At 38.2% G+C, this 27,166-nt stretch overlaps 1 protein-coding gene across 1 annotated transcript in view; it reads left to right on the top strand.

The window, feature by feature from the left end:
• LOC131991519 (uncharacterized) overlaps positions 1-27,166 on the top strand; it is a 47,307-nt gene that overhangs the window by 10,792 nt on the left and 9,349 nt on the right. The window contains exons 7-36 of the mRNA XM_059356975.1: positions 202-354; positions 1,879-2,043; positions 2,206-2,361; positions 2,626-2,769; positions 2,861-3,031; positions 3,178-3,219; positions 3,316-3,468; positions 4,979-5,149; positions 5,331-5,375; positions 5,480-5,632; positions 5,919-6,089; positions 6,784-6,834; positions 6,951-7,103; positions 8,023-8,193; positions 8,312-8,356; positions 8,475-8,627; positions 8,725-8,889; positions 8,992-9,027; positions 9,187-9,255; positions 10,449-10,520; positions 12,580-12,651; positions 21,520-21,597; positions 21,872-21,940; positions 22,037-22,105; positions 25,023-25,094; positions 25,828-25,881; positions 25,998-26,078; positions 26,171-26,221; positions 26,337-26,360; positions 26,562-26,750. Coding sequence (XP_059212958.1) covers positions 202-354; positions 1,879-2,043; positions 2,206-2,361; positions 2,626-2,769; positions 2,861-3,031; positions 3,178-3,219; positions 3,316-3,468; positions 4,979-5,149; positions 5,331-5,375; positions 5,480-5,632; positions 5,919-6,089; positions 6,784-6,834; positions 6,951-7,103; positions 8,023-8,193; positions 8,312-8,356; positions 8,475-8,627; positions 8,725-8,889; positions 8,992-9,027; positions 9,187-9,255; positions 10,449-10,520; positions 12,580-12,651; positions 21,520-21,597; positions 21,872-21,940; positions 22,037-22,105; positions 25,023-25,094; positions 25,828-25,881; positions 25,998-26,078; positions 26,171-26,221; positions 26,337-26,360; positions 26,562-26,750 — 3,198 coding nt within the window. The remainder of the gene's footprint in view (positions 1-201; positions 355-1,878; positions 2,044-2,205; positions 2,362-2,625; positions 2,770-2,860; positions 3,032-3,177; positions 3,220-3,315; positions 3,469-4,978; positions 5,150-5,330; positions 5,376-5,479; positions 5,633-5,918; positions 6,090-6,783; positions 6,835-6,950; positions 7,104-8,022; positions 8,194-8,311; positions 8,357-8,474; positions 8,628-8,724; positions 8,890-8,991; positions 9,028-9,186; positions 9,256-10,448; positions 10,521-12,579; positions 12,652-21,519; positions 21,598-21,871; positions 21,941-22,036; positions 22,106-25,022; positions 25,095-25,827; positions 25,882-25,997; positions 26,079-26,170; positions 26,222-26,336; positions 26,361-26,561; positions 26,751-27,166) is intronic.

The following is a 27,166-nucleotide window of genomic DNA, read 5'->3' as shown; positions in this document are numbered from 1 at the left end:
CAGGGAATTGAATGTTAAATATCTCCATTTCAGGTTGAATAAATCTCAAATGCATGTATCTTTTTGAAGGGCTTCTTAAACTGTTATGGTATAACTCAGTGTACGGAGCCTTCAGGCCTTATGTGTGTGAAATTCAGTTTGATCCTAAAAAACCTGAAACCTAGAGACCCTCAAAGAAATCATGTTGTTTTTTTCTTACAGAACTGCTAGTTCAGTTTGAGTATGAAGTAGATGTGGAGCTGAACGTTTCAAATATAGAGACAGTGGACAACCTTCGGCTCCTCCTGGACACTGGTGGTTTTTCTTTGGCCTTGGGTCCCGCTGTGAATGTCACACACATTGACATCACAACAGGTAGGAATAGAGCTTCGTCTGATTGGAACACCATAGGGGCTAATTTTGTGAATTAAGGCACAGGGTGCTATTTTCTGTTATGAACAATTTCCTATATTTGAAAAAAAATAGTTATAATAATATAATTTCTTATAATACAATAATGCCTGTGGCCAATTGTCTTCTTTGTATTAATGCACATTCAAGTTTTTACTTGAAATTTCTAATATCTAATTTGTAATTATTAAAATATATATATAATTATTGATTAGATAATATCACCTATTAACTCCTGATATCTGTAGGAAGTGACTTTTAAAACTATACACTTACTTACAAACTGGGACTTTCCCTTCTTACAAGCAGTGAGAGGCAAAGAATGTGGAAATACAGTACTGACCAAATACTTCTGAACTGCAGTGTATGTCAAATTATGTTGTTATTGGTCTTTTTTAACCCACAGAAGGCATAAATGTGTTCCATGATCCAGAATATCTCAACATCTGTATTTTAAAAAAATCTGAATTGTTTTTATCTGAATTTAAATTGTGTTGTTAGATGTTAGTAATACAAGTAGTTTAAACTCAACAATGTTTTGTTTGCACTGAAAAACACAAGGATAAATTGCATTGGAACATGAAGGAAAATTGCCTTAAAACTATTGACCTGCCAATGAAGCCACATGAAAAAATGTCTTAATTTTCTGAGCCCATTTGCTGGTGCTTTTGGTTCAACGAAAAAGTCTCAAGTAATGGTAATCGACTGTGCTTTGAGCTCTTTATTGAACAGAAAGCACCATCAATAAAGGATAATCCAATAATTTGGATAAATTGTTAAGGATAATGAATAAATTAATACATTAATGGATGAGTACACATCTGTGTATTGTCTTCTGTGGGTTGCAACTGTTAAAAGTCCAATAAAAACTTTATTAAAAAGTCTTCCTGGGCTTCATAGACATGGCACTGACAAGGTCAGTGCACACATGCACAAGTTAAAGTTGAACAGGAACTGCAGAGACCAAACATAGAAGGCCTATCAATTATTAATCAAATTGTTTCATTTTCCTCATAGTTCTCAACCAAGTGTAAAATACACATCAAGTAAGCAATAGCTGCTCAATGCATGACCTGCAGGCCAATGGCGGCCATCAGTTGTGCTGCTCCCAAACATGCCATGAAATACATGCATTATATTTTAATCTTCAGCTGTCTATTTGAATATTTTAACTTTCAATAGCTTAAATTGAACACACTTCTTAGGTAATGCAATTGCATCCTCCTAAAAAGGAATGACTACTCACAGAAACCTACTGGTTGCATGGCAGTTCTTTCATCAATGCTAGTGCTATGAGGTCAATTTAGCTAATTTGGTGGATAACTCCAGACTGCATTTTTTGCTGTGTGGTCCTTAATCATATGCTGGCTTTCAAGTTTGGCACAAAACTTAAAGCACCCCTGAAGTAAGCTGTGGATGTAAGAACTCTTTTAACACCTTTAACCACCACACATCTTTTTTTCTTCTGAATGTTTTGTTTTTGTTTAGTGTGTTACCCAAATGGTACCAACTTCCAGTGCAGATGTGAGGAACAGTATGTGTGGTCATATGGAAGCTGTATTACATATGGAGCCTGTGATGAGATCACTGACGAAACATGTGGGTGTATCAACGGTATTCCAGCCAATGGGGAATACTGCAAGCCAAAGGAAGGTGATAGAGACTTTAAATGGTTACTTTATGCTTATTTAAGGCTTATTATTGTGGTGTAATGTAACAGTCCATCAGCTTCTTGATGTTTTGCTTTAATACTGAAAGCTCTCTATCTCTAAGTATTGTAATAAATCCATTTCTTTTTCCCCCCACACTTGCTAGAAGCTGTCCAGCTGTATGAATACATAATTGAAGTTGAAATCAGCATCGTTGACATTGCACTGATAGAACGCTTAAGGGATGCTGTGGAGATCACCATTTTTCCTATTCAGCTCAGCAACACAATCAACATCACACAGATTGATATCATATTCACTGGTAAGAATATACTGTACTCTACTCTAAGGCTGAATATACGATGGCGTATTCGGGCCAAGTATGAAAAAAAAAGAAAATACAGACCTGGGGGAGGGGGTAGTTTTTCGAGAAAAAAATCGCAAATTTACTAGATTAAAGTGGCAAATCTACAAGAAAAAAGGGGCAGATTTAGGAGAACCTCGATACGCATATATACAAAACACTCTTTTGCCACTTTTTTTCTCAAAAGTCGTTTCCTATCACCCTCGCTCTCATTTTTAACAGGACTTCCAGTTTTTTATGAATACCTAGTTTTCATTGAGGTGAACACTACAGGAGCAGACCAGCTGAGAAACACCCTGACAAATATACAGTTCCCTGTACAAATAAGCACCCGGGTAAACATCTCTGAGGCTTATATTACCACAGGTAAGAACACGCACACCTCAGGGTATTATTTTTTACAGTGTTTTTCTTGTTCTTCTTACTTTTTGATAAAATGTGGTGTTTATTTTTCAAGTCTGCAGCCAAAATGACACTGCTGTCCAGTGTCGCTGTGAGGACGACTACCTCTGGCCTTGTGAGAAATGTGCCACCTATGGGAAATGTGATGGTGATACAAACAACACGTGTGGGTGCATCAATGCTATTCCCACAGACGGACAGTACTGTCAGTCAGTGTACCTTCAAAGTTAGTATTGTGGTCGCACTGACATCCCAATTTTTTTGCATGTATTCCAACGATATTTTCAAATGTTTAAAGACATTTTCTTCTTCTGATTGTGAGTAAGTGACTCTCAAGATGCTTACAAACCCATCTTTTGTTTCTCTCTTCAGACCTGACAGCGTGCCTTCTGACAACAACTGCACCATCAACAGGTAAAGCTGAATCTTTTGAATTCTATTATACTTTTCTTTTCTCTTCACATGATCATACGTAAGTTGTCCAATTGTTCTTTAATTTTCTGACTGCAGCTTCTCCAGTTGTTTATGGATACCTCATTTCCGTTGAGTTGAACATCTCAGATGCTACACTAATAAATCAACTGAGGACCATTCTGAGAAACATCAGTTATCCTGTCAACATAAACAGCCAAATACAAATCTATGATGTCAACATTTCCACAGGTAGGAATAATGAACACTTGTTTCTGCTATTGTATATTTTAAAGGCTCTTCTATGCTTGGCAAACAATAAGTCCTCTAAATGATATAACCTAATATGTTATTTGTTCCTCCCGTCAAATACAACCCAAAGGAGAGTTTCCAAGATTATCACTTTACTGGTGGTTGGAGTCCCCCTACCTGAACGCAACATTACTGTTTTAAACATGTTAATGTGTGAAACATTGCAGTTTTGCTGGATTCAAGCAACAAAACTACTTCATTGAGGTTAGGTTAAAAAAAATGCGTGGTTAGGCATTATAAAAGATTAAAAAGCACAGAGACTGGTAGGAGTGAGGTAGCTTACGTAGATGACATAACTACTGGAAGTGAGGCATTATTATGGATCCCACTGCAGTTTCAAAGAAGTCACACCCTGCAGCGCTAGGATTGGTCAGCATGGTGCCTTGCGTCCTGCGTCACACAGTGTTGTGTTGCTCGATGTGGATGTTCTTGTCAACTTTGGAAGGAAAACGCAACCGTAGCATTTGTAAGAAGTTGTTTATTAACCGCGATTAAACCTACATGAGATCTTGTGTAATTATAAGTAAACCCTAACCTCTAAGTTACAGTTACCAGTAGATGTTAGTTTTGCTAACTAACCAACCAATAAACAACCTTTACCATTTTCCCACCAATCCACACTAAATTGAATGAAACATAAATGACTCCCCCGCAGAGCAGCGTGTTGAATCCACAGTCCCAAGTTTGATAGCCCCTTAACTTCCAACCTGAGCTGAACAGCCAGTTGAGAAAGTGACCTTCCATACGCTTTTAACATTAAAATTAAGCCACAATAATGGACGTAATGCAGGCCCTGAGTATTAAGTGTACCAGAGTTGGTCTTGTTTGGAACTGCAGTGGGATCCAAAATAACGCAGCAGTGAGGTGGTTGCGTTGGTGGCATAAAGCTTGACACACAAGTTAAGTTACATTAATTCAAATAATATCACCACTCCCCATGTCATTCTTTTTACTCGCTCCCCCCACCCCTTTTTATTTACAATACATAATAATTCCTAGTAACTTCAGAGGTAAATATGAGTTGTAACAAACTGCTGTACAAATGGCACATGGTGGAACAAATTAATTCAAGTATTCAATGCATTAAAGAAATAGTGCAATTAATGCAAAGTAAGTTCCACACTGTAGTTGGCTGATTTTGGTGAGTAAAAACTGGCATGGACATTTTCAAAGGGGTTCCTCTCACTCCAACATATCAGAATGAAAATGGTTTCTATGTGTACCCACTATACAGAGAAAATATTTGTTGTTACTACTGTCATTAGATAGATTAGAGACTAATTGTGCAATTATTATTCATTCGTTTCTTTAATGGATTCACAGCCCGATTTGTTATATACTGCTTTGAAGTCACGGCTTTATTGCCCACAACATTTCAGATCCAAAACATTTCTTTGCTTGTACATTACATGATTTCTGTAAAGGCACTGTTTAATATCTGTATCCCCAGTTTGCTCACCCAGCAATGGTGGTTACCAGTGCACATGTGAGGATCAGTATCGTTGGTCATGTGACCAGTGTTTCCTGTATGGATACTGTGACAGCATCACTGATGACACATGTGGATGCATCAATGGCATTCCTCCTGATGGACGATACTGCCAGCCTGCTGATCAGTACAGTAAGTAGTTTTTCTTCCTTGATGATTCCCTTTTCACTACAAATGTAATTTCATTCAAATTTAATTCAAATTATATAATCATATATAACATTTCCTGAATTGGTTGTGTCATTTAGCAAGTTGGACAGTATTACTTCACTAGCACAAATATATATATATTTATACCCTGTCTCCCAAACAGACTTCACAGCTTGTCCACTGACAACACCCTCTCCATCACCAACAAGTAAGCCTGTGAAAATATTTAAGCAATAAATTATATATAACATACAGTTTCCAAACTGACTAACATGACCTTTTTTCCATTGTCTTCGATTTCTCTCCCTCTAGCTCCTGCAGTTTTTTATGAATACGAAATTTCTGTTGAGTTGAACATCTCAGATGCTGCAAAAGTAAATCAACTGAAGACCAATCTGAGAAACATAAGCTACCCCATCAGCATCGGTCAACAAGTACAATTCTCAGATATCAACATTTCTACAGGTACAGCTGATAGCTTCGACCATTTTGGTTCACCACACATTTAGGATCAGCTTTCATGGACACATACAACTGATCTGGGGGAATTTTGTTGTTTTTATCGCATTTAGTTTTTTATTAAGTTCATGTGAATTTAAGTTCATCTGCATTATAACCCTCAAGTGTACTATTTGAAAGCTATGATCTTGTTTCCAGTGTGGTCAGCCAATTACTGATATGCCACATTTTGAAAACTCATGAGACACTCAGCACCTGTCATTTAATATCATAATGTGTTTTTTTTCTCCAGTTTGCTCTCCCAGCAGTGGTGGTTACCAGTGCACATGTGAGGATCAGTATCGTTGGCCATGTGACCAGTGTTTCCTTTATGGATACTGTGACAGCATCACTGATGACACATGTGGATGCATCAATGGCATTCCTCCTGATGGAGGATACTGCCAGCCTGCTGATCAATACAGTAAGCTGATTTATAGTAATTTATGCATTCACGCCAGGAAATTATTTTCCTTATTGTAGAAACCCTTTTTAAACACATGTTTTTGGATTAAGACAAAAATGAAGATAAAAAACATTAAATTACGCAATTAGTAAATCAAGGTAGTCATTACCATACATAGCTGCACATTTGAGGACGTGAATGGAAATGAAATGCCTTTATGGAAGTATAGTTATATTTTTCACTGGAGTTTGTGTTATTAAAATAAAATAGAAGAATGTTAATAGCCTTTTAAATAAAATTAAAATGTAACATTTTACTTATTAGCGATTTCCAAAGCTTCAAGCTTAAAAACATGCTCTCTTAAGCTCAATTTATTATTTCACATGTCAAGGTCTTGCAGGTGGTCTAATTTGGGATCATGAAAAGTATTTCCCTCCTTTAAATATAATCTTTTTGGCCATCTCTTGAGTAACTTTTTTTCAATTTCATGACAATCACAGCTTCTCTCTGTATCTTCTGACTTTTGAGTTATCAGAAGACAGGGGCTTGCTTCTTTCAGAAAGAAACCTTTGGAGACAGTGCCATCTGCTGTCGAGAATGTATAATAACATTGCAATGTTTTTTCTCAAAATTTTGGATGAGTTTTCCAAATGCAATATCCACACTCTCTACATTTGTATCTATTCAGCAGCTATGTCTCTTTTAATTTCAGACTTTACATCTTGTCCTCTAACAACAACAACAGCAACTCCCTCATCAACAAGTAAGACTGAGGAGAGAGTGTTTCATTGATGAAAACTAAAATATAAGTACAGTACTATTTACAAAAGATACAGTTGTCGTTATTTCATGCATGTCTTTTTGATTCTCTTCCTGCAGCTCCTCCAGCTCTTCACGAATACCTAATTTCTGTTGAATTGAACATCTCAGATGTTACACTAATAAATCAACTGAGGACCATTCTGAGAAACATCAGTTTCCCCATCAGCATCAACAACAATATACAAATCTATGATGTCAACATTTCTACAGGTGAGATTCTAACATTTGAAAATAAATATTAGACTAGACTACACTTTTATCACAGTGATGTATGTATATATTTTTAAAAGGATTAAATTAACATTAAAAAAATTTAAGATGTGGGCCCTATGTAGGTGGTCTATAGCACATGGTCTAAAGCTCATGGTGCAAGTTCATTAAGAGTATGTCAACAACTATTGCTTGTTAAACAGTGCAAAATCTGGATGAAAAGTGAGATGCAAAGTGCCAAGAAGTTGGATTTAGCATCTTAATTAGTAATTTTGTGTTTTGGGGTGTAACATAAATTCAGCCAATCAGAACATCATCTCCCATTCACTTTAAACATGCTGCTGAGCAGCGGACAGCAACATTATTTCACCAACCTATAACCTATCCTCCAGTAATCAGTGTGACCCGACCCGTGGTGCCTACGGATATAAATGCGACTGAGTGTATGCATGCTGCTGACCCTGGGTGCCTTTTAAATAGTATCAAAATACTGCACCACTTGTCTTTGACCACATTTTTGTTAGTCAATGGTTCAATCCTTTTTACTGTCTCAAGATAGCAATGTGCAAAGAATGTGTCGAACCAAACATAATTTTAGGAGCATTTTAGGTGTTAAATGGGCACTACTCGTTTGCTACTTACACAACATGGTTAGCACTTTTCCCCTTTGAGCAGAATGTAAGACAGGGCCCAATGTATCAAATCAAATACTGTCAGCAATCTGACTTTCCAAAACTCAAAATCCCTAGTTTGCTATTCGAGCAGTGGTGATTTCCACTAGACATTTGCAAATGTCAGGTTAGACAATTTCAAGAATTTATTGGCATTGCATGAATGAAAAGGTAATCATTTTCTATAAATGTAGGTTTTCTAAAGGTCGACAAGACAGCAGTGTTTCAGTTTGGTTGTTTGTTTCCAGTTTGCTCTCCCAGCAGTGGTGATTACCAGTGCACATGTGAGGATCAGTATCGTTGGCCATGTGACCAGTGTTTCCTGTATGGTTACTGTGACAACATCACTGATGACACATGTGGATGCATCAATGGCATTCCTCCTGATGGAAGATACTGCCAGCCTGCTGATCAGTACAGTAAGCATGCCATTTTGAACTAGGCCTGGGGGAAAAAGCAGATAGTGATACTTTTCTAAGAAGAGTCAGTGTCCATATTTCTTTGTAATTAGAATCTACTTCTAACTCTTTTTTACAGACTTCACAGCATGTCCTGTTACAACACCCTCCCCACCTCCAACAGGTAACGCTAAGACGACAGCACTTTATTGTAGAAACATTAAATTATGATTCATATTGCTACTTTATCACCAACATGTCTTATGACAGCATGCCATGATTGTTTTTATATCTCCCTGCAGCTCCTCCAGCTGTTCATAGTTACATGATTTCTGTTGAGTTGAACATCTCAGATGTGACACTAATAAATCAACTGAGGACCATTCTAAATAACATCAGTTACCCCATCAGCATCAACGAACACATACAAATCTACGATGTCAACATGACTACAGGTAAGACGTTAACAGTAAAGCATCCACAGAATGAATGTGAATTATGTCAGCAAAACCTCATCAAGTTTGATACTTCATTTTTAAATTTTCTTTGTAGTTTGTTCCCCAAATGGTACGACATTCCAATGCAAATGTGAAGAACAGTATCAGTGGCCGTGTCATATGTGCAACACTTTTGGGACATGTGACGATATAATTGACAATACTTGTGGATGCATCAATGCCATTCCTCCAGATGGGGTTTATTGCCAGGCACTATCCGGTAAGAACTGAAAGCCTTTTATTTTTTTATGCCTCAGTTCCATTCAAGATATGAGCACGAGCTGCTTGTTTTCAGGAATGACTCTGTCTCTTTTTTAAACAGAACTCTACTTTTGTCCATCACCAACTCCTCCAAATGGTATGAAATACCCAAGTATTTTTCAGACCTGTATGAACTGTATATATTCTGCTTCATCGAGCTTCTGATATGTGAACCAAGTTAGGACAATTAAAATACATGTATTCCTTGTTATGTCAGCAAATTCGTTTTTTATCCCTTATTTTTTTTAACTTACAGCTACCACCACTGTTGCAACAACGCAGAGCACTACTACAATCTTAACACCAACCCCCACTGTCATAACTGGTAGGTATTGACTTTGACTTTACTTTTGTTAGATATTAACATCTTGCTAGATCTTGGCACTACAACATCGACATCTAACCGCAACTACCACAACAGTTAACGTGATAAATTCAATGACAAAAGGATGAGCCTTCTACAAGCCAAAGTCAAAGATAACACAAGCATATTTATGTCTATATTGCTTAGGCCTGTCGTGATCACTACCTTTGCTTGATTCACGTAATTTTTGTCTTTTCAAGACCATCTTATGCCACTGATAAAATTATAATTTGTCCGAACAAAAATACTGTGCAGCAAACATTTAAATTTATTAAAAATCTCTAAATAAATCTCTCCACCACCTCCTCCAGTGTGTCCAACCTGGCTCCAACCACAGAACCAGCTCTTTAGACCAGAACCAGCTCTTTAGACCAGTCTGTCCAACCGCCTTGCATCTCTGTGTCTGATGCTGCCTCCCCAGCAGACTGCAGCATAAAACAACACACTACCACCACAGACTGATAAAACATCTGCAGCATCTTACTACAGATGTCCAGAGATCTGAGTTTCCTTAAGAAAAAGAGGCGGCTCTGCCCCTTTTTGTAGAGTGTCTGTGTTTAGGGACCAGTCCAACTTATTATCCAGGTATACACCTAGATAGTTATAACTTGGCACCACCTCGATGTCCACCCCACAGGTATTCACTGGCTGAAGAGGGGGCTTGAACCTGCGGAAATCTCTGTTCATTTCCTTAGTCTTTGAGGTGTTCAGTAGGAGACTCCAGTCACTAAAGACTTTTATCAGATCCCTATATTCAGATTCCTGTCCATTCCTGATACACGCCACAATAGCAGTGTTATTCGAGTAGTTCTGGATGTGGCAGGAGTCAGAGTTGTATTTGAAGTCCACTGTGTACAGTGTGAACAGGAATGGAGCCAGAACGGTCCCTTGTGGAGCCCCTGTGCTGCTCATTAATGTCCCAGAAACACAGTTCCCAAATCCGACATATTGTAGTCTTCCTGTCAGCATTATGAAGCTACTTCTGTAACCAATGACACTGCTTTCTGCTAATGGCTGAGTGGCCGTTGGTGTCAATGGAGGCCAGCTTTAATGTGTAAAACATGAAGAGTTAAACTACGAAATATACTACAAACATCACTGTAAATGAAATGGGCTTGAATAATTTTACTGCACAATGCTTTCTTTTTTTACAGACACAACACTCTACTCTACAGCAGAGCCAAACATCACTACAGCTGCAACAACTCCAATAACAGTTGTAACAAGTAAGTGCAACAGTATTATCACTTCATATAAGTGGACTGTTTTGGATTATTAAAAGGGTCCACTTAAGAAACGGGCAAAAATATGGATATGTTTTAGTGTTAAAAAGCTATTCTTCTGAGGTGTTAAAGTTCAGCTTAATCAGTTTAAGTTATAAGCTATATTTAGAATATTTTCACAGCCTCCTTTGACAAAAAGAGTAATTTTATCTCACAAAACACAGCAGTTGCTGTTGAAACGTAACCGCCATTTTGTTTGGCTAGTTTGTTTGTGTTATTGTAGGACTTTAAGATCTGAACTGATGTGGCGTCCATACAAGTATAGCTTGCTGTATAAAGCTATACAATTGTATAGCTTTTGTGCTGTTATTTCCAAAAATTAATACAGCTAATGGTGACTCAGCTAGTTTTAGAGTTCATATTATTCATAGCTTTATTAATTATGTTACTTTGGAAACCAATGTCACTGCTTTCTGCTAATGGCTGAGTGGCCGTTGCTGTTGTCGGAGGCCAGCTTTTATGTGTAAAACATGTATAAAATAACTAAAAAATACTACAAACATCACTGCAAATGAAATGGCCTTGATTAATTTTTAGGGGTGCACCTATCGATCGGCCGGCCGATCGGCGCCAATTTCCTTAATTTTGCGGGATCGGCCGATTCCTTTACGTCAAACCAATCTTATCTAGCGATCTTATCTACCTAGATAATAACCCCCCACCGGTGAAGCAGTGCTCCCAACTTTGTTCTTTTTTCAAGAAAGCGACTGGAGACAAATCCAGCAACTCCTTCTTACTCTTCTTAACGAGCCGCTAACTGTTAGCGGCAGTTAGCTACAGTTAGCTCTGTAGCAGTACAGTGTGTGTGTGCTGCTGCTACAGGAGGTGTTCACTTAGCGATCTCTGTTTGTTTACAACAAGCACCGGACACTCTGTGCACAGATAGCAATGCTGGCCCATAGACTGCCGTGGAAAACCCTCTCCGTTTGTTTCTTCTTCTACAGTTTGGCATCTAGCCGCCACACTGTATCATGAAATGTTACGCTGCCCTCGTGTGGAAGTCACCAGTAACTTTTTTTTCATCCGGATATGATGAACTATTCGATTTTTTATGATTTAATGATTATTTGAATATTCGAAAATCGATGCTCTCCCTAGTTGTCTGTATGTTGTACAGAACAAAAACCACTTTATGGTTGCAGTTCTTTTGTTAGTTTGTCCTGTAAATTGTTGCTATTTATTTTAAGTTCAATATTTTATTAACTACCTCAGACATTGTGATTTCCTTTATTTGTGTCACAACTGAACGTGGACCCGAACCCAAATGCACGACTCAGACAAAGTTTACAAATAAACTATTCTTTATTTAGGAAAAGTAACAAAGAAAAATCGCTCTTGCTGAGGAAAATCAAAAAACTACACGAGAAAACAAAGATCACTCACTGAGAGGAACAACAACAAAAAATCACTCAAGAGACGAAAAACACGAAGGCTACAAAGTATTACAATAACATGAAGCAAAGTGCCAAGCAAAGTGTCAAAAATACAAAACCTGACGTGGACAAGATACAAGGAAATGGCTGGCGTGGGTCTTACTGTTTCACGAGACAAGACGAACTGGCACAGGGCAAGGGGAAACACAGGCTATATATACACACACAAGGTAATGGGGAACAGGTGGGAACAATCAGGGCGGGGCAGACAATCAGACTGGTGACACACGAGGAAGGGCAAGTGACCTGAAACGAGAGGAGAGTTAATTTCCAAAATAAAACAGGAAGCCACGAGACAACATGGACACAGGACAAAACATATAACTTAACACAATTTCTTGGACATGACAATTTGTTAAAGAAAATACTGCTGTGTTATTGTTTTTCAATATAATAAGATTCAAACATTGAAGGTGTATGCTGTGAGTTATAAAAAAAATCGGTATCGGCCAAAATCGGAATCGGCAGGTCAGGCTTTTTAAAAATCAGTGATCTGTGATCGGCCAGAAAATTGCAATCGGTGCATCCCTATTCATTTTACTGCATAATGCTTTTTTTTTTTTTTACAGACACAACACTCTATTCTACAGCAGAGCCAAACATAACTACAGCTGCAACAACTCCAATGACAGTTGTAACAAGTAAGCGCAACAGTATTATCAGTATAACACGATTATTATCATATATGACCTGACGTAGGTTTTGGGGTGATGTCATTGCTACATAAACATCCTGTGGACGCCATGCTAGTCTGGATCTGAAAGTCACACAAACGAACTAACAGATAGAGGCAGTGGGCTATCAAAAATTCCTGTGTTTTTCAAGGTAAAATTACTGTTTCTGTCAAAGGAGTCTTGTGGCTTTGGAGAAAGCGATTTATACTGCTTTTGACAAGGGCAGCAGCAAAATATATTCTAGCTACCTAAACACAAAACTATCAGTTTAAGTTATAAGCTATATTTAGAATATTTTCACAGCCTCTTTTGACAAAATTAGTAATTTTATCTCGCAAAACACAGCATTTGCTGTTGTAACGTAACCACCACCTCGTTAGGCTAGTTTGTTTGTGATATTGTCAAATCTTTGAATCTAAACTAATTTGGTGACCACAGAAGTAAATTGCTTAGCTTTTGTATTGTGATTTCCAGACTTTGCACAGCTAATGTTGACTCAGCTAGTGCTAGAGTTCATATTGTTCATAGTCTTATTATTTAAGTTATTTTGGTAACTGATGTCACTGCTTTCTGCTAATGGCTGAATGGTCGTTGCTGTTGATGGAGGCCAGCTTTAATGTGTAAAACATGTAGAAAATAACTAAAAAATACTACAGACATGACTGTAAATGACATGAGCTTGATTAATTCTTATTGCAAAATGTTCTTTACAGACACAACACTCTATTCTACAGCAGAACCAAACATAACTACAGCTGCAACAACTCCAATGACAGTTGTAACAAGTAAGTGCAACAGTATTATCACTTCATATAAGTGGACTGTTTTGGATTATTAAAAGGGTCCACTTAAGAAACGGGCAAAAGTATGGATATGTTTTTGTGTTAAAAAGCTATTTACCCAAGTGACCTGACGTAGGTTCTGAGGTGTTAAAGTTCAGCTTAATCAGTTTAAGTTATAAGCTATATTTAGAATATTTTCACAAGCTCCTTTGACAAAAAGAGTAATTTATCTCACAAAACACAGCAGTTGCTGTTGAAACGTAACCACCATTTTGTTTGGCTAGTTTGTTTGTGTTATTGTAGGACTTTCAGATCTGAAATTATGTGGCATCAACAGATGTACATTGTGTAGCTTTTGTGTCGTTATTTCCAAAAATTTGTACAGCTAATGGTGACTCGGCTAGTTTTAGAGTTCATAGCCTTATTAATTATGTTATTTTGGTACCTGATGTCACTGCTTTAGCTAATGGCTGAGTGGCCGTTGCTGTTGATGGAGGCCAGCTTTAATGTGTAAAACATGCAGAAAATAACTAAAATATACTACAAACATCACTGTAAATGAAATGGGCTTGAATAATTTTACTGCATAATGCTTTTTTTTACAGACACAACACTCTATTCTACAGCAGAGCCAAACATAACTACAGCTGCAACAACTCCAATGACAGTTGTAACAAGTAAGTGCAACAGTATCATCACTTCATATAAGTGGACTGTTTTGGATTGTTAAAAGGGGTATATTTAAAAAATGGGTCAAAGTATGGATATGTTTTTGTGTTGAAACATTATTTACCCAAGTGACCTGACGTAGGTTTTGGGGTGCATGATGTCATTGCTACATAAACATCCTGTGGACGCCATGCTAGTCTGGATCTGAAAGTCACACAAACAAACTAACAGATAGAGGCAGTGGTCTATCAACAACTCCTGTGTTCTGCAAGATAAAATTACTGTTTCTGTCAAAGGAGTCTTGTGGTTTTGGAGAAAGCGATTTATACTGCTTTTGACAAGGGCAGCAGCAAAATATATTCTAGCTACTGTTGAGTACACCAGTTGTACTCCTCCGAGTTGTTGATGGAGCAGAGAGAGAGCAGACGAGGAGACGGTGGAAGAGTCAAATGAAAACACTTTATTCTTCCTTCAAGCGCAGTTCATGAAGTGCGGAGCTCAGTTCAATACATACATCAACCAGTACATAAGAAAAGGCTGCTCGATGTCTAGTGCTGTGTGTTTTTATAACAAACTCCACTAAGTCTCCTCCTTCCCTGCAAGGTTACTGTCCTTGATCCTGTGTGTGTGTTTACCTCCATATTAGGCCGTAACCAACTGTCTCTTTTTGTCTGTTTCTCTTCTCTGGGTATCGCCTCATTCTCTCGGGGCCCCCCCGGGTGTACATAGTGTTCCATAAAACTATGTGTCTGTCTACACGTGTTTCAACATATGGGATGTGTCCTGAGTTTATTCTTCAACACTTATTTCTTAATACTTCTTTTATTCACTCAAGCTTATGTTACCTTTAATGCTGTTTGGTTAATGCTGCCTCACACTTATATAGTGGCTTATTTACAATCCCACACTACCTGAACACAAAACTATCAGTTAAAGTTATAAGCTAAATTTGGAAAATTTAGAATATTTTCACAGCCTCCTTTGGCAAAAAGTCATTTTATCTCGCAAATCACAGCAGTTGCTGTTGTAAGGTAACCGCCACCTCGTTAGGCTAGTTTGTTTGTGTTATTGTCAAATCTTTGAGTCTAAACTAATTCGGTGACCAGAGAAGTAAATTGCTTAGCTTTTGTATTATGATTTCCAGACTTTGTACAGCTAATGTTGACTCAGCTAGTGCTAGAGTTCATATTGTTCATAGCCTTATTAATTATGTTATTTTGGTAACTGATGTCACTGCTTTCTGCTAATGGCTGAGTGGTCGTTGCTGTTGATGGAGGCCAGCTTTAATGTGTAAAACATGTAGAAAATAACTAAAAAATACTACAAACATCACTGTAAATGAAATGGGCTTGAATCATTTTACTGCATAATGCTTTATTTACAGACACAACACTCTATTCTACAGCAGAGCCAAACATCACTACAGCTGCAACAACTCCAATGACAGTTGTAACAAGTAAGTGCAACAGTATTAACACTTCATATAAGTGGACATTTTTGGATTATTAAAAGGGTCCACTTAAGAAACGGGCAAAAGTATGGAAATGTTTTAGTGTTAAAACGCTATTTACCCAAGTGACCTGACGTAGGTTCTGGGGTGTTAAAGTTCAGCTTAATCAATTTAAGTTATAAGCGATATTTAGAATATTTTCACAGCCTCCTTTGACAAAAAGAGTAATTTTATCTCACAAAACACAGCAGTTACTGTTGAAACGTAACCGCCATTTTGTTTGGCTAGTTAGTTTGTGTTATTGTAGGACTTTCAGATCTGAACTGATGTGGCATCAACAGAAGTACATTGTGTGGCTTTTGTGCCGTTATTTCCAAAAATTAGTACAGCTAATGGTGACTCAGCGAGTTTTAGAGTTCATAGCCTTATTAATTATGTTACTTTGGTTACTGATGTCACTGCTTTCTGCTAATGGCTGACGCCTGGATTCCACTGGATGCATAACGGCTGCAGATCCGTCGTCGGAGCCGTTACGCACCCATTATAATCAATGTGTGAGATTCCACCGACTGCAGATCCGCTGCGTAATGACTCCGACGACGCATGGCCATCCGACAGCCCTCGCAACACTTGCGCAGAGCTTCTATTTTTGTCGGACAACGGAGCACTGCGCATAAATTCAGCACAGAACAGATCGTTCGGGACAGGAAGTCTTGCACAGACACAAAATAAAACACCGGTATATTTTCAAAATAAAATACCTCGGGTTCGCTAACGAGGTCGGCCGGCTCGTTAACAAGCCGACCGACCTCGTTAGCGCTCGTTAAGACCGAGTCGCTGGATTTGTCTCCAGTCATTAACGAGGAGATGTTGATTATCTTCCAGTTATATCAATTGATTAGGCGTGAATTCGCGAGATCTCGTGCGTCCTCGGGACTCTGCTGTCCGCAACAGCTCTGACACAGACGGATCCGGTGGGTGTTGACGGACTGCGTAGATACGCAGCCGTTGCGGACAGACCCCTGTCGGAGTCGTTACGCATCCAGTGGAATCCCGGCGTGAGTGGCCGTTGCTGTTGGTGGAAGCCAGCTTTAATGTATAAAACATGTAGAAAATAACTAAAAAATACCACAAACATCACTGTAAATGAAATGGGCTTGAATAATTTTTACTGCATAATGCTTTTTTTTACAGACACAACACTCTATTCTACAGCAGAGCCAAACATCACTACAGCTGCAACAACTCCAATGACAGTTGTAACAAGTAAGTGCAACAGTATTATCACATCATATAAGTGCACTGTTTTGGATTATTTAAAGGGGTATACTTAAAAAATGGGTCAAAGTATGGATATGTTTTGGTGTTGAAACATGATTATTATCATATATGAACTGACATAGGTTTTGGGGTGATGTCATTGCTACATAAACATCCTGTGGACGCCATGCTAGTCTGGATCTGAAAGTCACACAAACAAACTAACAGATAGAGGCAGTGGTCTATCAACAATTTCTGTGTTCTGCAAGGTAAAATTACTGTTTCTGTCAAAGGAGTCTTGTGGCTTTGGAGAAAGCGATTTATACTGCTTTTGACAAGGGCAGCAGCAAAATATATTCTAGCTACCTAAACACAAAACTATCAGTTTAAGTTATAAGCTAAAATTAGAATATTTTTACAGCCTCCTTTGACAAAATGAGTAATTTTATCTCATAAAACACAGCAGCTGCTGTTGAAACGTAACCGCCACCTCGTTAGGCTAGTTTGTTTGTGATATTGTCGGACTTTCAGGTCCGAAAAAATGTGGCATCCACAGACGTGTATTGCTTAGCTTTTGTGTCATGGTTTCCAAACTTAGTACAGCTAATGTTGACTCAGCTAGTGCTGGAGTTCATATTGTTCATAGTCTTATTCATTAAGTTACTTCAGTAATTGATGTCACTGTTTTCTGCTAATGGCTGAGTGGTCGTTGCTGTTGATCGAGGCCAGCTTTTATGTGTAAAACATGTAGAGTTCAACTTAACTCCTTGCATGGTGTGTTCACTTGTGTGTAAAAAAAAAAAGTATGGGTTAATTGCAGATGTTGAATTTCCCCATTGTGGGATTAATAAAGAAACTAATCTTAATCTTAAAACATACTAAATCATTACTAGGAATGAAATGGGCTTTAATAATTCTTACTGTAAAATATTCTTTACAGACACAACACTCTATTCTACAGCAGAGCCAAACATAACTACAGCTGCAACAACTCCAATGACAGTTGTAACAAGTAAGTGCAACAGTATTATCACTTCATATAAGTGGACTGTTTTGGATTATTAAAAGGGTCCACTTAAGAAACGGGCAAAAATATGGATATGTTTTTGTGTTAAAAAGCTATTTACCCAAGTGACCTGACGTAGGTTCTGGGGTGTCAAAGTTCAGCTTAATCAGTTTAAGTTATAAGCGATATTTAGAATATTTTCACAGCCTCCTTTGACAAAAAGAGTAATTTTATCTCACAAAACACAGCAGTTGCTGTTGAAATGTAGCTGCCATTTAGTTTGGCAAGTTTGTTTGTGTTATTGTAGGACTTTCAGATCTGAACTGATGTGGCATCAACAGAAGTACATTGTGTAGCTTTTGTGTCGTTATTTCAAAAATTAGTACAGCTAATGGTGACTCAGCTAGTGCTAGAGTTCATAATGTCCATAGTCTTGTTAATTATGTTACTTTGGTAACCAATATTTACAGACACAACACTCTCTTCTACAGCAGAGCCAAACATCACTACAGCTGCAACAACTCCAATGACAGTTGTAACAAGTAAGTGCAATTGTAACAGTATTATCAGATCTTACAAGTGGACTGTTTTGGATTATTAAAGGGGTCCCCTTAAAAAGCGGGTGAAAGTATGGATATGTTTTAGTGTGAAAAAGCTATTCACCTAACTGACATGATGTAGGTTCTGGGGTGTTAAAGTTCAGTTTAATCAGTTTTTGTTATAATTTATATTTAGAATATTTTCACAGCCACCTTGTTTGGCTAATTTGCATGTGTTATTGTATGACTTTTGAATCTGAACTAATGTTGCGTCCATACAAGTACATTTCTTAGCTTTTGTACTGTGATTTCCAAACTTTTCTAGTAAGCAATAAAATGTAACTCCAAGGTCAGCCTCCTTTGACTAAAGAGTAATTTTATCTCACAAAACACAGCAGTTGCTGTTGAAACGTAACCGCCACCTCGTTAGGCTAGTTTGTTTGTGTTATTGTAGGACTTTCAGAACTGATGTGGCATCAACAGAAGTACATTGTGTAGCTTTTGTGTCGTTATTTCCAAAAAATTAGTACAGCTAATGGTGACTCGGCTACTTTTAGAGTTCATATTGTTCATAGCTTTATTACTTATGTTATTTTGGTAACTGATGTCACTGCTTTCTGCTAATGGCTGAGTGGTCGTTGCTGTTGATGGAGGCCAGCTTTAATGTGTAAAACATGTAGAAAATAACTAAAAAATACTACAAACATCACTGTAAATGAAATGGGCTTGAATAATTTTTACTGCATCATGCTTTTTTTACAGACACAACACTCTATTCTACAGCAGAGCCAAACATCACTACAGCTGCAACAACTCCAATGACAGTTGTAACAAGTAAGTGCAACAGTATTATCACATCATATAAGTGCACTGTTTTGGATTATTTAAAGGGGTATACTTAAAAAATGGGTCAAAGTATGGATATGTTTTGGTGTTGAAACATGATTATTATCATATATGAACTGACATAGGTTTTGGGGTGATGTCATTGCTACATAAACATCCTGTGGACGCCATGCTAGTCTGGATCTGAAAGTCACACAAACAAACTAACAGATAGAGGCAGTGGTCTATCAACAATTTCTGTGTTCTGCAAGGTAAAATTACTGTTTCTGTCAAAGGAGTCTTGTGGCTTTGGAGAAAGCGATTTATACTGCTTTTGACAAGGGCAGCAGCAAAATATATTCTAGCTACCTAAACACAAAACTATCAGTTTAAGTTATAAGCTAAAATTAGAATATTTTTACAGCCTCCTTTGACAAAATGAGTAATTTTATCTCATAAAACACAGCAGCTGCTGTTGAAACGTAACCGCCACCTCGTTAGGCTAGTTTGTTTGTGATATTGTCGGACTTTCAGGTCCGAAAAAATGTGGCATCCACAGACGTGTATTGCTTAGCTTTTGTGTCATGGTTTCCAAACTTAGTACAGCTAATGTTGACTCAGCTAGTGCTGGAGTTCATATTGTTCATAGTCTTATTCATTAAGTTACTTCAGTAATTGATGTCACTGTTTTCTGCTAATGGCTGAGTGGTCGTTGCTGTTGATCGAGGCCAGCTTTTATGTGTAAAACATGTAGAGTTCAACTTAACTCCTTGCATGGTGTGTTCACTTGTGTGTAAAAAAAAAAAGTATGGGTTAATTGCAGATGTTGAATTTCCCCATTGTGGGATTAATAAAGAAACTAATCTTAATCTTAAAACATACTAAATCATTACTAGGAATGAAATGGGCTTTAATAATTCTTACTGTAAAATATTCTTTACAGACACAACACTCTATTCTACAGCAGAGCCAAACATAACTACAGCTGCAACAACTCCAATGACAGTTGTAACAAGTAAGTGCAACAGTATTATCACTTCATATAAGTGGACTGTTTTGGATTATTAAAAGGGTCCACTTAAGAAACGGGCAAAAATATATATATGTTTTTGTGTTAAAAAGCTATTTACCCAAGTGACCTGACGTAGGTTCTAGGGTGTCAAAGTTCAGCTTAATCAGTTTAAGTTATAAGCGATATTTAGAATATTTTCACAGCCTCCTTTGACAAAAAGAGTAATTTTATCTCACAAAACACAGCAGTTGCTGTTGAAATGTAGCTGCCATTTAGTTTGGCAAGTTTGTTTGTGTTATTGTAGGACTTTCAGATCTGAACTGATGTGGCATCAACAGAAGTACATTGTGTAGCTTTTGTGTCGTTATTTCAAAAATTAGTACAGCTAATGGTGACTCAGCTAGTGCTAGAGTTCATAATGTCCATAGTCTTATTAATTATGTTACTTTGGTAACCAATATTTACAGACACAACACTCTCTTCTACAGCAGAGCCAAACATCACTACAGCTGCAACAACTCCAATGACAGTTGTAACAAGTAAGTGCAATTGTAACAGTATTATCAGATCTTACAAGTGGACTGTTTTGGATTATTAAAGGGGTCCCCTTAAAAAGCGGGTGAAAGTATGGATATGTTTTAGTGTGAAAAAGCTATTCACCTAACTGACATGATGTAGGTTCTGGGGTGTTAAAGTTCAGTTTAATCAGTTTTTGTTATAATTTATATTTAGAATATTTTCACAGCCACCTTGTTTGGCTAATTTGCATGTGTTATTGTATGACTTTTGAATCTGAACTAATGTTGCGTCCATACAAGTACATTTCTTAGCTTTTGTACTGTGATTTCCAAACTTTTCTAGTAAGCAATAAAATGTAACTCCAAGGTCAGCCTCCTTTGACTAAAGAGTAATTTTATCTCACAAAACACAGCAGTTGCTGTTGAAACGTAACCGCCACCTCGTTAGGCTAGTTTGTTTGTGTTATTGTAGGACTTTCAGAACTGATGTGGCATCAACAGAAGTACATTGTGTAGCTTTTGTGTCGTTATTTCCAAAAAATTAGTACAGCTAATGGTGACTCGGCTACTTTTAGAGTTCATATTGTTCATAGCTTTATTACTTATGTTATTTTGGTAACTGATGTCACTGCTTTCTGCTAATGGCTGAGTGGTCGTTGCTGTTGATGGAGGCCAGCTTTAATGTGTAAAACATGTAGAAAATAACTAAAAAATACTACAAACATCACTGTAAATGAAATGGGCTTGAATAATTTTTACTGCATCATGCTTTTTTTACAGACACAACACTCTATTCTACAGCAGAGCCAAACATCACGACAGCTGCAACAACTCCAATGACAGTTGTAACAAGTAAGTGCAACAGTATTATCACTTCATATAAGTGGACTGTTCACAAGCAGCCTATGATACATGATTATAAAATAGCTGTTGCTGATTAAATGACAACAGTTTAGTTACAATGGTCCTTTTTATTATATCACTGTATGTGTATTAAAACTCGCCATGAAAAGATTTTGTTTCCATTTCCAGAAACATATAGTCAAGGAAAAAAAATAGTTTTTGCAGATTAATCTTCATCACCATCTTCACTTACAGGATCTCACCTTACACATTTTTTTTTCAGATTCAACACCTGTTGCTACAACAGATATGACCACGACAACAGCTGTTACACCAACAGAAATTACAACATGTAAGGGCTTCGAAATAATAATTATGTTGTTTGTTTGTTTGCTTAGTTAAGGTTACATGAAATATGTATCTTCTAAAAATGTAATCTATATTTCAGATTCAACAACAGTTGCTCCAACAAGTGTAAATACAACAACAGTCAACACAACACCAACAACAGTAACAAGTAAGTGCTAAAACAAATTGTTATATATATATATATATATATATATATATATATGTTTGTATGTGACATACTCGTTAAAGATGCTGTACTCAAAATGCTAAATAACGCTCTCATCAGAGTTTACTGTACAGCGCTGGCAAGCTGGCTGATAATGGCAGCATTATTGGTGGTGCTAGCAATGTTAACTTTGTAGATAGAGCTAACAGTGATACTGGGGGTCGGCTCATACTCACCAGGGCGAGATGGTTTGAAGTGCTGGACCAAACAAGGCTGACAGAGCTAATAGTGGTACTGGGAGTTAGCTCACACTCACCAGGGCTAGCTGGCTGATAGCAGCATACTGCCACCAACAGCTTGGCAGCATTATCAGTGTTGCTACTGAGGGTTGGCTCAAATTCACTTGGGTCGAGATTAATAACGCCATACTACTACCGTGATCCGTTTTGTGTTTTCCAGAATAATTGGCTGTGATGTTGGCTCCAAATGTTGGTGTAGATTTCTTTGTGACTATATCTCGCATAGGCCACAAGCAGGAAAATAAGTGCAGTTGGAGAGAGATCTCAGCACAGGCCCAAGCCTGTAGGCTGCTTGTGACGTGTTGTCTCTTCTCTTCAGTCCATTAGCCCAACCATCACGCCAGCTGTCACACATGTGATTAACGCCTCACTGTCCTCCGGCACTTTTCCCACTGCATTCAAAGCAGCTCGGGTAACACCTCTTCTCAAGAAACCCTCTCTCAACCCTGCTGAAGTCGAGAACTATCGTCCTGTCTCACTTCTTCCATTCTTATCCAAAACCAAATCAATCTGGTTTCAAAAGCGGTCACTCAACTGAAACTGCTCTGTTGTCTGTGACAGAAGCCTTAAAAGAAGCAAGAACAGCAGCAAAGTCCTCAGTTCTCATTCTGCTTGACTTGTCAGCTGTATTTGACACAGTTAACCATCGCATCCTCCTCTCTACTCTCTCTAAAATGGGCATCTCTGGCTTGGCTCTGTCCTGGTTTGATTCCTACTTCAAAGGACGCTCATTCAGTGTATCCTGGCATGGACAGTTGTCTTGCCTCACCACAGGGGTTCCCCAGGGCTCAGTGCTGGGACCCCTGCTATTCGCTATCTACACCACCTCTCTGGGTGAGGTTATCCGCTCACATGGCTTTTCCAATCACTGCTATGCAGATGACACTCAGCTTTATCTGTCATTTCCTCCTGATGACCCATCGGTCTCTGCACGGGTCTCTGACTGCCTCTCTGACATAGCCACTTGGATGAAGGCACATCACCTCCAGCTGAACCTCTCAAAAACTGAACTGCTGGTCCTCCCTGCTAAACCCACAATACACCACAACATCAACATCAAGATTGACTCCCTGTGTCTTGCACCCAACAAGGTGGTGCGAAACTTAGGGGTGATGATTGATGACCAACTCACCTTTTCCAGTCATGTCGCCTCAGTTACCCAGTCATGCCGCTTTGCTCTTTACAACATCAGAAAAATCAGACCTTACCTAACTCAACATGCCACTCAACTCCTGACACAAGCTGTCGTCATCTCAAAATTTGACTACTGTAATGCCCTCCTGACAGGCCTGCCAGCCTGCACAGTAAAACCACTTCAGATGATCCAGAACGCGGCGGCGCGCCTGGTCTACCACCAGCCAAAAAGGTCACATGTCACACCGCTGCTCATTGAGCTCCACTGGCTACCTGTTGCAGCCCGCATCAAATTCAAATCTCTAATGCTGGCCTACAAAGTTGTCTCCAGTACTGCTCCTACCTACCTGAACGTCCTGATTCAGACATATGCTACCTCACGACCGTTGCGCTCTTCCAATGAACGGCGCCTGGCTCTACCCCCCGTTGGTCCAAGGCAATCCAGACTCTTTGCACTTCTTGTTCCCCGCTGGTGGAACACACTACCAGTTCCTACCAGAGCAGGGGCGTCCCTCTCTACCTTTAAAAAACTCCTGAAGACCCATCTCTTCAGAGAGCATCTTCCCTCCTAGACCACATGATAATTCTACTCCTCAAAGAATTGTCACTAGCACTTATTGATGCACTAATAGCTCTTATTGCAGTATACCTTGATTGTTTGCTTTTACTCTAAGTCGCTTTGGATAAAAGCGTCTGCTAAATGACTTAATGTAAATGTCTCTTTGTTGACTGGAAGAGGAAGAGAGAGAAGGAAGGGTCTGAAGAACACTTTTTGTTTAAGCTGGGGGTCCTGTTTCCTGGAAAAACAGGTTCTGCGTCTCCACAGCCAATGAGATTTTCACACCTCATGTAGGCTATATGTAAATCTACCTGGAGTTGTGGCAGAGATGGGGGCTGAAATGAGGAATGCTGGTGCATTTTTTGTTTAATTCAGTTCATATATACAAATGAACACTTGTGGCATATCTGGGGCCCCTACAGGGGGTTGGGCAGCGCTATTGATGGTGCTAACAATGCTAACAGTGTAGCCAGAGCTTGCAGTGGTAATAATGGTTAGCTCACACTCGCAGAGTCAAGATGGCTGACAACACTGTTTTGCCAGCTAGGGTTAGGACAGTGTTATTAGTGGTGCGAAGAGCACTTACAATGGGTAGCAGTGCTGACAGAGATAATGAGTTGTCATAAAATTGGCTGGCTTCTATGACACCGTTATCCCGACCCATGGTGGGCGATGGTCAGCAGTTTTAAAGGGAGGGACTCACATGCACTGACATGCAGGTGGCCCGACTAACACACAGAACAGAGAAGCTCTGATTACAACACACAGAGAAGGAATGTGGCTTCATTTTCTGCTCAGGTCAACATTACTCCAGTAGATCTTTACATAGCAAATATTCATATTATCATATGAGGAAGTTATTTGCATGGGGTGGAAAAATGTTGTTTTGTCTATGCAATAACTTTATTGTTATAAAACATCCTTGCAGATTCAACGCCGATTCCCACAACACATCAAAACACGACAACACCTTTAAATCCACCAACAACTGTAGTAACAAGTGAGTTTTCAGATATAAGGGAGACGTTTTGTTTTAAATTTTTCAGATTCATGTTTTTTCTTCTTGTTCCATTTTTACCAAACTATAATCAAAAAATGTTTTGTTCAGATTCAACACCAGTTGCTACAGCGGATGTGACTACTAGAATAGCTGTAACAATAACGGTTCCAAGATCACTGCTAACTGCTGCAACAAATTTGAATAGTATAACTTCTACAGTTACACCATGTATTGTTAGATCATTTCTTAAAACAAGGTAGTTAGTGTGTAAATTCATGAAGCTATACAGGAAGTAATCTGACCGTGAAATATTTAGTTTTCTAGCTGGCTGTAATATATGATTGTAAAAAATTTTTTTTAAGATTCAACTCCTACTGCTACACATGTGAACACACCAATATCCACAATGTCACCAACAAGTGAATGTTTTAAAATAATTCTTACATTAATCTTCCTTTTTATAAATTAATTGACTTGTATCCTATAGCTTAACGTACATGATTATAAATTGTCTATTCAGACTCAACAATATTTGCTACAAAAGACGTTACACACACAACAGTTACCACAAAACCTTGTAACAAATAAGTGTTGGAAAAATACATGGTACAATATAGAATTGTAAAAATAAAAAAATTAAAATAATGAATCCAGATTTGAATAATTGTACATTTGTCTTGTGTTGTCTTGGCAGCAATAACACATTACAATAAAACATTTTTTTCTTTTTCAGACTCAACACCTGTGGTTACAACAGCCACAACTCCCACAACAATTATTGTGACCAGTAGGTGTTTAGAAATAAGCGATGGGCTATTCCTCCCATGGTTGAGATGTGTAATTTATTTTAAGTTAAAGGATTTCACTTTTCAGTTTAACATAATTATATAATTGTCTTTTCAGATTTTACAACAGTTGCTACAACAGTTGCTACAACAAACGTGGATTCAACAACGCCAACCAGAACTCCAACAACTGTAACAGGTAAGTGTTCAAATAATTGTTACAGCATAGAAATAAATTAAAAAACATGAAGAGATGAGTACTAATTCAGGCTTGTTTTTCATGTTTTGCAGATTCAACACCATTTGATACACCCACAACACCACCAAAAACGACTGTTACCAGTAGGTATTTAGAAATAAGTAATGAGGTCACCTTCCCCTGGTTGAGATTTGTAAATTATTTCAGAATTTAGGATTTCACTTTTCAACTGTTATTTCATTACATTTTTTTCCACAGCTGCACCAACAACAACTGCAACAAGTAAGAGCCTCACATAATGTTATAATTATTGGTATTCATTGTTAGTATCATTCTAGGATATGTAATATATGTAGGTTATAACAAAACCAATTGCTGGGACTTGTAATATGTTGAGAAATTATAAATTCACTGCTTGTGAAGACATTTAACTAACTAATTAACTTAACTACATTTAACTACGTTATGTTGCCTCTACCCCAGCTCCAACAATAGCTCCAACAACAGCTGCTACTACCAAGACCACAACCACTACGACCACTATCCCCACCACAGCCTCTACCACAGTTGCTACTGCTATCCCCACCACCACTACCAGCCCACCTGATAGTAGTACCCTTTCAACAACTAGGGCACCCTCTTCACCTACAATTCCAACTCCAACTGTTCCAGGTATTGTTTTATTCACAAAAGAGGGGAAATGAGGCACAATGGATAGCTGTATGCACACAAAATGTGTCTTTGACTATTGGTTACTTTATGAAAGATATTTCAAACACCACTCTATCATCCATCCATCCATCCATACATCCAACCTACATAAGGGGCCTGGAGCCAACTGCAGCTGAAAGTTTTCTGTCTCCTACCCAAGTTAGAAGCATGATGCTTTATTGACATCTATCACAATTGAAACACTAGTATCGGTTACTTTAATAGAGACAGATGATACCATGTATTATGGACTATTTCTCTAGATGGGAATTGACTGCTGATATAAGATTTGATACTTCAAATCAAATTTCTTGTGCACCATTGGAGTCCAGACCTTACTAACAAATCTACATGTTTCATATTCATAGTGCCACCCA

Source organism: Centropristis striata, chromosome 18, assembly GCF_030273125.1.
Source record: "Centropristis striata isolate RG_2023a ecotype Rhode Island chromosome 18, C.striata_1.0, whole genome shotgun sequence".
In the NCBI taxonomy this organism is placed as follows: Eukaryota; Metazoa; Chordata; class Actinopteri; order Perciformes; family Serranidae; genus Centropristis; species Centropristis striata.
Note: the sequence above shows the minus strand (reverse complement) of the source record. Positions and strands in the feature narration are given on the sequence as shown.